Consider the following 12,671-nt stretch of genomic DNA (forward strand, 5'->3'; position numbering starts at 1 on the left):
TCCATAAGGCTCAGGAAACCCGAAATGCAAAACAGGACCTTGGCTGAGGAAAAGGCTGCTGCAGGGTCACAGCTCAGAGCTTCAGAGAGGTGAACTGGGTGGGAATGTGGGAATTTGGCACATCCCTCCCCTGCCTGTGGCCTGTGCTTGAGGCAGCAGCTCCCTGAGCCTGTTTAGGGCACACACACTCCAGAGGAGCAGCAAATCCAACCTAAAACCAGCTCCTTGAGACACCAGYGAGCCCCTCTGAGCGGAAAACCTGCAGCAAGGAGAAATCCTCAGCAATCAGGGCCTCRTAGTGTGGCAGCAAAGCATTTGTAAGGCTGTTGTTACCTGAATTTAACTCAATTAACAACCATTTGCACTGGTTTACACGGCAGAGAGATAAACARCATTGGAAATTCAATCCGTGCTGCTGCTTTTAAGTGACCAAATAAATCACCCTCCTGAGTGAGCAGCAAATCCCCTGCGATGAACCTTTGGGAGGCACAGAATCCATCTCTGTGAGCGCCCAGGGCTGCTGCAAAACAGCTGCTCTGACCCTGAACTCACAGAGAGAGAGCCAGGGGGAGGAAAAAGCCAAAAAGCCCAACTAAACATTCAAAAAGATTGGAAAAAAAAAMCATTCRRAARTTTCTAGACAAGGTTGACTGAARGAKTTCAGCATCCTTACCTGCCTCAGTCAGTCTTACCTGGGTTATTGGTCCCAAATGGACCTSAGGATGAGGGGATGGAATGAGCCAGGACATGGCCTGGGACAGGAAGGGTTAATGGTCCATGAGCACATTCTGCTCTTTTTGGAGCCCTGAATGGTTTAGGAGCTCATTCCTAAATCCTGTCCCAGCCTCCCTGGCTGCAGAGGGGCTCTGGGGGCCACCACAGTTTTGTTTAAAGAACTGACCCTGAGTTTAAAATCTCAAATCCTTCTCCTCATGACCCACAGTTCCTCCTCATCTTCAAGGGATGGGCTGAAGGCTCTGGGTGCAGCAAGGGGACCCTTCCCTGGGCACTTTCACCTCTGCCTTCAGCAGGGGAGGGATGGGAGAAGCTCTGCAGGGCAGAGCTGCCCCTGCTGGGCTGTGGGGCTGCCAGGAGCTCTCTGTGTGCTCACCCTCCTGGGTCTGAGCTCCTTTCTCATCCTCCCTTCTCACCTGCTCCTCCTTCCCTTCCTTCCCCGCTGCATTCCCTCATTCCCGAGCTGTCTGCACAGTCCCCACCCAATGGAGCTCCAGGAATTGGGTAGAAAGGGCATTACAGCTCCTTTCTGTCCCCGTTCAGCTTGCAGGGGGAAATTCAAGTGGGTGAGGGCMAGGTGAGGATTTCCCTCCAGCCCCAACCCTGCTGCCCTCCCTGGGATGGTCACAGGGTGAGGGGAGGGACAGCAGAATGGGGCAGAAAACCCCCAGCCTGTCCTGCTCTCCAACCAAACCTGTGCCTGTTAATTAAGAAATCAAACTCTCATCACTCTCTTGGCCTCAGGGCTTTTTTTTTTTTTTTTTTGTTTTTTTTTTTTTTTTTTTTTTTTTTTTTTTTTTTTTTTTTACCTGTCCCAGGGGTACCTCAGTGCCTGACTCATAGTTCAAACGCTCTGAGCATCCAGATTTAAGTGGGAATTTTACTCTCTGAGTGAGGCGGAGCCTGCAAGGGACGCCCATGGAATCAGAGGATGGAAATGCAGGAGCAGACAGAGGGGAGTGGCTGCTCAAGGAGGGGTGGAGACATCTGGAAAGGAGCAAAATCAACCCCAGCAGCAGAGCCAAGAGAGAAACAAAGCGTTACCTTGCCAGGGGTAGGTACAAAGTGCTCAGAAGGGATCTGCTCCTCCACGAAGTTACCTGAGAGTTTAATTTGGTATGTGCTACCAAAATAGACTGCAGAGCAGTTAATGTGTTTGGATTATCTCCATGGTGGAGCCAGCAAGTCAATAACGGAGGGAGAAATTAAATCAGCTCCGAGCTGGCCCAACAAACGGTGTGGAGAGTCCTGGAAGCTGCAGGAGGCAGTGCCCTCCTCCTTCCCCTTTCCAGGGTCACTCGTGGGGTTTGTGACCTGCGGGGTCCGGGCAGTTCAAACCCTTGGAATGAGATCAGAGCTGCATTTCTGGCGGTGGGGCAGCAGCCTGGTAACGGGAGAGGGAGGATGCACACCCCGCACCGCACCATGCTCTTCTCCGGGGGAACGGCCAAGATGCAAAACTAGAACGGAAAATTGGGGGAAACCGAGGCACAGCCCCACACCCCCCACCACGAGCAGAGCCCTCCGCTGCCGGGGCCGGGTCCAGTCAGCCAAAAYGTAGGGCAGGGATGCAGAAGCAAAAAAAAAGGGGTGCAAGTGTTGGCTTTGCATAAGCGTGAGCTGCCGCTTATGCAAGCGCCGCCCGCGCTCGTTCCGAGGAAGGATCCTGAAGCGCTCACACCGCCGGCAGCATCGCTCCTGCCAGGAATCCTGGGCTGGACAGCTCCAGGAGGAACGCTCCCGGYGGCACAGCCCTTGGCAGGATCCCCCCTGGCTGCGTGGGGCTCATCCCTYGCGGGCACAAGATGTCCAGCGGGGCATCTCTGCCCTCCGGCCGGGATGCGGGCACCCTTGGCCTCGACGGTGTTTGAGCCAGGGCCGCCAAGGCGGTTCTGAGCCTACCTAATTTTTGCATGCATGCACGAAGCCTTTCTTCAAGATTTGACACTCTGTTCTGAAGCTCTTCGTAGTCATAGGCGCCAATCTCCTCCTGGAGTTCGTTTAGAACTGACGTCAGATTCTGGACCTCCTCTTTAAACTGCAATACCAATTTGGCATCGGCTTTGTACTCCTCCAACACTGGTATCAAAGGCCTAAGTTCCTCCATTTTCGCTTTTATTGCCTGCAAGGTTAAAATAAGCTCGGTTCAGTGCTATGCGTGCAAAAATCTGCAACACTCTGCCTTGACCTGGGTGCTTCCTATGGGAGCGAAATGTTCACAATTTCCCACAATTATTAGCATTAAAATTAATTATTATTTTTGGTCCGAATGATGTCTTGGCAAGAACATATTAAACAGGCTGCAGAACACCAAAATATTTGGGAAAGGCCTTTATTTGTCATTTTTAGAATGCAACATCTTAGGGTTACATGCTTCAGATCACATACACAAAGAGTTGTTGTTTTTTTTTTCTTTTTTTCTTTCCAAAAAATAAAAGAAAATAAGATATATATGCATTGACAAGGGTTTCAAACTATTCATGAAATGCATCTACAATTGCATGCAAAGGAAGATCTCGGTTGTGTGGTTCAAGGTTCCTTAGTGAGATATGGTGCTAATTTGGAAAATAATCAAAAAAAAATCAATGCATGGTGCAAAATGCTCTGTGGCCCTCTTTTCATGGTTACATGGGAGTGAACTGCTTCTTCAGTCACTGCAGCATTGAAAAAACTTGCTTTTTAGTTAGCCCTGTAAGCAAGAAAATGAAATACTGTTGAGGATCTAGCTCACTAACCTGCCTTATATAGATAGCCATTCATAGACACATACGGCACTAAAGAGAGAAAAAAAACCAACACAAGAGCTCCAAAGCACTCACAGTTTAATGCTGGCATGAGCAGGAACAAAATGCTGTGGCTGTTCTTTCCAATGCTGCTTTGGCAGCAAATTGGATAAAAAATTCCTCACTGGTTTTGAGAGTGGAACAGAAAAATCATTATCAAATGGACTTTGCAGAAATGAAAAATTTATTTTTTCTCTTTTTTTCTCTTTTTTTCTCTTTTTTTTTTTTTTTTTTTTTTTTTTTTTTTTTTTTTGTTTGTTTTTGTTCATTTAAAGGCTCGGAATGCAGCATTTTGTTGCAGATGCTTTGCTCCAGCAGCTAATGAGTAGACACATTAATATGCATGCACCTACCCGTTAATGAAGCGTGTTAGAACACCCAACATCCCTGGTGCTGCTCAAACTACAGTGGCCAAGCTCCCAGCACCCAGGGCTGTGACATCTGCCTGTGTCCTGAAGCGTTTTTGGGGCTGGACAGGTTCAGGAATTCCTCCTCAGCCTCATTCCCTTCCTTCCCATCCATCCCCTCCTATTTAAACCATGAGGTTTTTCCCTCCTGTGATTTAGAAGTGGGGGAATGCTTTAATTTTATTTAATTTTAAGTTTTCTGGCAGGCCATGGGRAGGGTTAAACTCATCAGGATGGTGGGAGAAAAATAATAATAACCGAAAAAAGGAAATAATTAAATAAAAGAAACTCATGCTCGAATCACAAAGATGGTCTTTCCATCCAGACTGCAGAGCTAAATTTAGGGGCCTGCAGTAACTGGAGATGGGGAGCGGAGGAGGTGGAGTTGGTGAAAAGTTTTAAGATCCTTCTTCCCAGCTTTTTATGAGGTAATTGTGGTATTTCAGTATTTAGCATTAAAAAAAAAATCTGCTTTAAAATATCAGCCAGCTGCCTGCCAACGAGGGTGGGAATCAGCTGGGTGGCTGATCAGAAAACTCCCAAGATTCCACCAGGAATCTTCTCCCTTTGGTTTTTATATATATTAACCTACAGCACGGCTAAAATTTAAGATTCTAGTTTTGCTCAGAACTTCTTTTTGGCAATTTAATTCGTTCTCCAGAAAATTCCTGAGGGTTTGGCCACTGCTCCCAGTGCTGGCAGCTCCACTCCCCCCGTGCCCAGCAGCAGGACATGACACAAAACCCATCACAAGGTGCTGATGGGTGCTGCCAGCACCATGAGCTCCAAATTCAGGAGACAAATCCCTGGAGATGTGCAGTTTGCCAGCCTGRGGACAGCTCTAAGAGTTGTACTTTTGGGGTTTTTTTTGGGGGAGTTGATGTTTGATTGATGAACTCCCTTCTCCAGACACCCTGAGGGGTGCTGGGGTTTGGTTTAGTGACCACAGGGAGCCCCAATTCCTGGGTTTTCCCAAAAAATGGGTCCTGGCATGGCAGGGAGAAGCTGCCTGGAACCCATCTCACCCAGATTTTGGGTATCTCCCTGCAAAATCCCTTACAGAATCACCCTACACTGCCCTATTTGGGGCACCCAGGTGGTTTTGGGTGTGGGAACATGGAATTTGTGCTTTTACCCTAWARGAATACKTAGGGCTGAGGATTTGATGCCACARCCTKGAYCTGGCAGTGCTTTGGACAGCAGGGAGACCCCACAGCTGATCCCCTGATGGGAACCAGGGCCACAGTCCCGTTCCCATCCCAAAAATTCCCCACCCACAGCTCCCATAGCACTTTGGAAATCAGACCTACCTTAAACTGCCTTGCCAGGTGCTGCTTGTGGCTTTCTTCCACTTGCTTAAATTTAGATTCCAGTCCCCTCATCTGGTTTTCCATCTTCTCCACGTACTGTAGGTCTCTCTGAGTCCTCCTGTCCAACACCTCTATCGACTGGGACATGTTTTGCACCTGTCAAACGAGAAGGGACTCATTAAGAAGGTGCTTCCAGCGGCGAGGCAACCCCCCTTGCATCCCAAGGCTGACCTTTTCCTCACTCTCAGCACAGCTAAAGGGCAATCAGCCCATGCATTATTTACTGCTCCATCCACAGCAGCTCCCAGATTGCGACCCCGTGCTCTGACACACAGCAAAACGCTTTCATAAACGCTTTTTTTTTTTGCTATTTTTTTTTTTTTTTTCTGCAGAGAATAAATCAACAACCCCGCACGGAAACGAGGGTGGGAGCAAGGTTAGAATGCATTTCTCAGGATGGCTGAACAGGAGAGGAGAGCAGGGAGGTGACAGCATCAACCTGGCAGGTGCGTGTCCCCATCTCCTCGCGCGACACCGACCGCCCCGGTGACAATTCCAGCCGGCAAAGCTTCATTACTGACACCACAACAATTCCAGCTGCAGGGAAGGGCATCCTGGCAGTGGGGAGAGCCGTGGGATGGCTGGCACCCCGCCCGTGCCCTCCCTCGCAGGAGGCTCGCTTTCCGGAGCCGCATCCCCGCTCGGAGCCCATCTGGCCTCGCCCAGGGAATGATGCAAAGAGCTTGGCTGAGCTCGCTGTGACAAAACTGAAGGTGTGAGYGAGGAGGGGAGGGAAACGCCGCCGAGGCTGACCTGATTTTGAAGGTTGGCTGCCATCTGATTTATTAAGATATTCCCTCCTGTTTTCCAGGCTGGGACGGAGCTCTTACGTCAGCGCCTGCTTAGCATCGAGTGTTGAGCCATATTTCAGGGCTGGGCGCCGGGGACGGATGTGTTTGTCCCATGGTGGGGACGTGACGGGGCTCAGCCCACGGGTGCAGCTCCTGCCACCGCCACGTCACCCCCAGAGTGGCACCGGAGGGATGACGTCCGTGGGGAGCATGAATCAGGCGCTCATTCTGCTGCTGCTGCTGCTGCTGCTGCGTCAGGGCCCTGGCGTTAAAACCACCCTGCTCAGCCACGGGTGGCCGAGCCAAACCCGCTGGGAGCCAGCCCTGTCTCTGTGGATCCGCTCCCAGGCTGGCACGGGAAAGGAGAAGGTGCCAGGAGAGGTGCCAGTGCGACATTTCCCCTGGCAAACCCCGCTGCGAGGGGATGGGACTTACCTCGAGTGTCACCTGGAGTGACAGAGCGAGGGCATGGCAGGACAGACCGGGCTCTCAGGTGCCAACCATGGCACCTCAGCCTGGGAAACCATCACAGTGCCCCCTGCTCATCAGGGGGACACCCAAACTATCACAGGGACCTGTTAAAAATGTCCTGGTGACCCGTATGGCAAAGGCAAACAGCCTCTGGAATGTTCTGTTTGGGGGGCTGAGAGCTTTCCTCAGCAAAGGTGAAGCTGTTTGGGGTCTCTGAGCCTCAAAGATGAACCAGCACCACCCTGACCCCACAARGATCTGCTCAGGGAGGTGAGAGGAGCAGGGAAGAGCAGAACAAGGAGAAAAGAACAAAGCTGAGCTTAAGCTGTGCCTCCCCCGGGGCATGTGAGCTCTCAGTGGGTGTTAATTCACCTGGGCTGCATGTGGAGGAGTTTGAGGACCWCTCTGTGCCCTGAGGCAGGAGAAGGGAAGCCTTAGACAAGCATGGCTGGGCTGCCAAGCCACTTTCCTTCCAGTTATCCRGCCTCTCCTCCTGCGAGCAGAATTACTCCGACGAGCAGAGAGGGGGATGGCTCGTAGGGCTCGAGCAAAACTGATCCCATTTATTTCACTAAAACCCAACCCCAGCTCAAGGCCGAGCTGCAAATAGCCAGAAAAGAGCATTTCTCTCAATCCAGACCAACATCTGAGTCTGCTGAGTAAAATTTGGGGGGGTTCCTTATGTTCTGGTGAGAAGGGAGGGGCAGACTCTGCTCTCAGAGCATCTCAGGCTGCTGCCCTCAAACTCCTCCGGTGCAATTCTGCTCCTCCCTGAAGCAGAGCAAAATAACCTCCTCACGTGCCTCCACACAGAGATGCCTAAAATCAGCTTCTGTGCTATTCTGGGATGGATTTCACAAGCCCAGAGCCGKGTATTTGTTGCCCGTGCTGTTTTCCATCAGGCAGGATCCGGGTTAGATTTGTAGGGAATGATCCTCCCTCCCTCCCTGCCGATCCCTGYGTGCTCCAGCAGCTGAGGAGCTGCTCGTTTCCCCTCATTAGCATATTATGCCCTTGATCCAGCAAAGTGCTTTGGCACATGATTAGGTTTCAATGAGCCTGTTGGAGCTCRGGCTGAAGCGTCTACAGAAGTGCTCTAATGAACTCGGGCCCAAGGATGCTGCCTCTTCAATCCCCTCAGCTCCATCCATCAGCTGCAGCCCTCAAACGTTGGCTAAAATGCTTTTTGCCTCCTCTCTCAGCCTGGAGCCTCATTTTTGCCAAGCTAATGCGAGAGAGATACCTGTGACTGTCTGGGGGAGAAGAGTTATTTTTAGCAGTTGAAATAGGAAATTAATACAAATGAAGCTTCCAGCGCTGTTCTTGTCATCTCATTTGACAAGGAGTTGTTTGATTAAAGCAGAGGAACAGAGAGTCAAGACTGGCCCGATGACCTCAGTGAGGTTTATAAGGACAAATCCACAGTTTAAACCCTGCTCAAGCTTTCCCTGTGGATCAGCTTTCCCTGCCAGCTCCAAAAGGGCTGATTTGAGCCCAGTTTTGGGGTGTCAACTGAGGTAAATCTTTACCCTTAGGGAGCTGGACAAACTGCTGGAGCAACAGCAGGAGACACCTTGAGGGAGCCTTTCAAAATCTAGGGGGAAAATTGGCCAAGAAATGGACTCAACTGATGGTTSAGGATATGAAAAGTTCATCTTGTGAGGTCTGCAGGCAGCAAAGCGAAGGCTGAGATGTCACTGTCCCCCTACACACACCTGGGAGTGACTGTCAGGGGGACAAAAAGCACTTTTTAATCTGGAAATCAGCGCTGGCAAAGAGGGAAGGATTGGCAGGAAACCAGAAACGCTTTCACCGTCAGAGGAGGAATCCCTATTCGATAATGGGGCCAAAATAAATAAATAAATAAATAAATAAATAAATAAATAAATAAATAATCTGTTTGGGGATCAAAGATAATCTGTTGATGAGCAGGACTGAGGTGATATCTTGGTTTGGGCACAGTCCAAGGCCTGGCCTGACACTCCTAAGGCTGGAAGGACTCAGAGTGCTCCGGCCAAGGATGAGCTCAGACACCTCAAGAGTCACAGCACGGGCTGAGCACTGTGCAGGGTGAGCAGCCCTCTCCTCTGCCCTTCCCAGTGCTGCTCTTTAACCTCTCAGGGTCCCCATCCCTCATTTCCAGCCACTCTTTAACCCCTCAGGGTGCCCAACCCTCATTTCCAGCCACTCTTTAACCTGCCATGGTGCCCATCCCTCATTTCCAGCCCCTCTTTAACCTCTCAGAATGCCCAAAACTCACTTCCAGCCCCTCTTTAACCTGCCATGGTGCCCATCCCTCATTTCCAGCCCCTCTTTAACCTCTCAGAATGCCCATCCCTCATTTCCAGCCCCTCTTTAACCTGCCAGGGTGCCCAGCACTCATTTTCAGCCACTCTTTAACCTCTCAGAATGCCCAAAACGCATTTCCAGCCCCAGGAACTGCTGCTCCCACACAGATTCTCATCCCATGAGTCAAGTATGGATGGATGGGAGCTCTGAACCTCCCAATTCCCAAAGCCTCTGCGCAGAGATTTCCCCTGAAGATGCCCTAATTGCTTTGTGCAAACACACACACAAATGCAGCCGATTCCTTGCTGGCTCCCCATCATTCCCATAGGTGACTTCCAGGTCTGCTGCCTGGAAAATCCACACCCAATTTGCTCCCTGACACGTTGAACTGCTTCTCCTGCTGCCAGGGAGAACCCAGGAGCTGCGATTTTCCCCATCACAAAGCCAGGGTTAGAATGTCAGCTGAGGGAAGGATTTTCCAGGAATGAAACCCYTCCCTGGGAAGCTGCAAGCTCTGCTCTGCAGCTGTTTTCTCCTACAGGGGTTATCAGTTCAGCCTCCATCGAGATCAGATGTCTGGCACTGAGAGCCTATTCCTTATTTTGGGGTTTTTCATATAGGTTAGCGTGGGAGTGAGATGCAGACAGATTAGCAGGCAGGTAACATATCCCAGAAAATCCTGCTCCTCCCTCACTTTTTATCCATTGGCAGCCGGAAAGCTGCATTAAAAAAAAAAAACCCACCAAGCATTTCCACCCCCCTGATGTTATCCCAGGTCTCCCATTCCCAATTTCTGCCCATCAGCAGAGGGCATGGGGTCAAATCCTGCTCATTTAGGAGCTCTGGGAACACCGTGGCTCTCAACCACCCCCATCAGCTGCTCCTAAATCCAACAGCAAACACACCCGGCACGTTATTGCTGTGAGAAATAAAAGCCTGAGTGGGATTATTTTTAGCAGCCTCTGACAACCCAAAGAATTGTTTTAGGGCTGAATGTTTCCTGGCTCGCTTTATTGTCCTTAGCACATGGGAAAATCAGTTAAGTGGAGGTTTAATATCGTTACAGGGAATTAATACATCAGCTTCCCCCAAAGCAGCAGGATGGAAATTCTTTTGTCATGCACAGCACAGGCCAATACAGCATCAGGGCATGGGGTTTAATTATATACCCAGCACAGGAGCCAGCTCATTTTTGAAAGAGAGCAGCACCATTTCACATGAAACAGCATTTCTTCACTGAAAATCTATTATCTGGAAAATTTCTTGTTATTGGGAATGTTTCCCTAATGAGATTCTTTGATCTTTTTGGACAGCAGACTATTAAAAACTAATCAAGAGGATGTCAGCGTTAGGAGGAAAACCACCGAGTGTCATCTCTGTGCTACCTGATGGTGACAGCTCGTGGGGTTTTACTCCATCTTTTTAATACCACCCTGCCTAGAAAGGCTGGGCTTGGGGCTTTTAATTCTCTTTTCTCTCCTGTTGTTGAGGCTCATCCTTTGAAACTGCTTGTGCCAACAGAATGAGAAAAGGGGATTTTTTTTTTTTTTTCTAGAGATACAGTTCAATATCATTGCTTTGATCTCAGCAGTTTTACCTTGACCTTAGGTCAGGCTTTCCTCTATGCCTCAGAAACACTTATGGGATTTCTCCTCCTGATTTTTCCCCACTTATGCACTCAGGGACAGCTCCAGCACGGAAAAAAACATCACCCCTGCAAACCAAAGCTCAGCCCAGCTTTTCACCCCCCCAAAACCCAACCCATTTTTGCCAGAAGGGGCCGAGCTTTACCTTTTCTAGGAGTTGTCTCAGCTGCTTTGTCCTGGCATCACGCGAGCACATCGTCTGTTGAGGTGCCACCACTGTGCATATACAACGTCCCTCGCTATCCTGGGCAGAGCTGTACACCTGCCAGCTTTCCTCTGGGTTGGTAGGCAACACCTAATTAACACAGGGAGATGTGGGTTAATTAAAGGGGGGGGTTAATTAAGCCTGGCAGGGGTGCAGGGGGTGAAGGGGAAAGAGTGGAGGGAGCGGGGTGGATGTGATGGAGAGTGGAGCTGTGCTGGAGGCTCCTCCGAGGGCCCAGCTGGCAAAATTCACTTGGAATGCAAAAATATGGATTGGGGACAAACCGAAGAAGGGTCTGAAAAGGAGAGCAAAGGCTGGAACATGAAGGAAACGCGATGGGGAAAGGGTGGACGCACGGAACGCCAGCCAAGAGCGAGAATTGCGGGCGCTGGACAGCACTGACCACCTCGGGGTGGGGACCTGCTGYGGTGACAGGGCACTCGGCTGCTCCGGGTCCCCAGGGAGGGCACAGCGTCCTGCCGAGGGCTGAGCACGGCTCCCCGCCTCTGCAGAGCTCTCCCGGAGCCGGCAGCCCGAGGATCAGCTCTCCTGAGCACACGGACACTGCGAGTGACTCTCCCCGTTCTCTGCCAGACTCCCCCGGGGATGAGGAGCTGCACCGGTTCCAGGCAGGGCCAGCCCGGAGCCGTGCCCTGAGCAGAATCCCAGCAGGGCAGGGATGCAGGAGGCACCGGGGAAGGGATCCCAGCCCCAAAAACAGCGCAGACCCCAGCCCCAAACACCCCGCAGCCCCTCGTGSCCCCCGCGCTCTCCAAATCTCTCCCATCCTAATTTTTCTTTGATCTCCCGGCACAATCCGTTATTTAACCCCGACCCAGCCTCGCAGCASTTTGAAGGTGTCACCGCGTCCCCGAGCAGAGGGGAAATGTTCTCTCCCCTCTTTCACCACGGAACAGATCACCTTGCAAATGCCCGCGCTGGCAGACGTGCCCCGAGACGGACGCACAATTGGATTCCCTGGCTAAAACAACCGGGGGAAAAAAATAAASGGATCTCATAAACCCTGATAACATGGGAAAAAAAAAAAAATAAATTCCCAGTTTCATTCAGTCAGCAGCGCAACCACTACGCGAAATACTCTGGGAACAGYAGAGCTGCAATAGCGGAGCTCTGTCGGAAGGCACGAGCATGCAGCCTGCAGGAGAAAGATGCCCGATTTTCCCTGCGCAGGGAGGACGGACAGACGGACAGGAACGTTTTTCCCAGGCATTCCCAAAGCGGGAAGATCAGGCACGGCCCCAGCAGAGCGGGGACAGGGGACATCCAGCCCCACCGCGACACTCGGCAGCTTCCCGGCTGCGTCTCCATCCCACTGAGGGCGGATCGGGCACGGAGGGAAGCGGAGGAGCCTCCCGGGACCCGCACCGCTCGTCCTGGAGGCTTTTGCAGCGYCAGCGAGGGAAACTTCGCATCCCTTTGGCGGCAGGGGCGGTGCGGGCGGGCTGCCGGGTCGCCCCCAGCCATGAATGGCTAAAGCAGAGGAGAGGAAAGGAGAGGCAGAGATGCTCTCTGCGCCGCCACCGCACCCGCTGYCCCCTCAGCGCCCCATCCCCGCTCCTGCACCGCCCGGGGTCACTCCGCAGAGATGTCCCCTCCTTGGGCGCTGCTCTCTGTAGAGCGGGGGCTCCTGCAGGGAGAGACCCTGGTGGCCACGGGGACCCAAACGGAGAGATGTGACAGCCCGGGGGACAACCGGACCAGGAGGGATTGGGCGGCGGCGGGAAGCGGCCGCAGGGATGCTCCGGGATGGAAAGCGCTCCGGGATGCTCCGGGATGGAAAGCGCTCCGGGATGCTCCGGGATGCAGCAGGACGCTCCGGCAGGCTGGGACGCTCCGGGGCAGCCCTCCCCGTGCCCCGCCGCGCCCCGCACTTACTCCCGTGCTGCGGTCCAAGGTGCCGCCCGTGGCCGCCGTGAGTTTGGTGGTGTTGAGCCCCACGAGGGAGGGCAGCGT

The 12,671-nt window shown here is 52.0% G+C and overlaps 1 protein-coding gene across 1 annotated transcript in view; it reads right to left on the reverse strand.

Moving 5' to 3' along the window:
- The window catches only part of OLFM1 (olfactomedin 1), a 20,115-nt gene extending 7,450 nt beyond the window's left edge, over positions 1–12,665 (reverse strand). The window contains exons 1-4 of the mRNA XM_057371531.1: positions 12,594–12,665; positions 10,638–10,787; positions 5,236–5,391; positions 2,638–2,857 (exon numbers count right to left, since the gene is read on the reverse strand). Coding sequence (XP_057227514.1) covers positions 2,638–2,857; positions 5,236–5,391; positions 10,638–10,688 — 427 coding nt within the window. The 5' untranslated portion in view covers positions 10,689–10,787; positions 12,594–12,665. The remainder of the gene's footprint in view (positions 1–2,637; positions 2,858–5,235; positions 5,392–10,637; positions 10,788–12,593) is intronic.
- Between the last annotated feature and the right edge of the window lie 6 nt (positions 12,666–12,671).

The sequence above is a fragment of the Malurus melanocephalus genome, unplaced genomic scaffold (assembly GCF_030028575.1).
Source record: "Malurus melanocephalus ecotype Western Australia unplaced genomic scaffold, MMel_1.1 scaffold_149, whole genome shotgun sequence".
NCBI lineage: Eukaryota > Metazoa > Chordata > Aves > Passeriformes > Maluridae > Malurus > Malurus melanocephalus.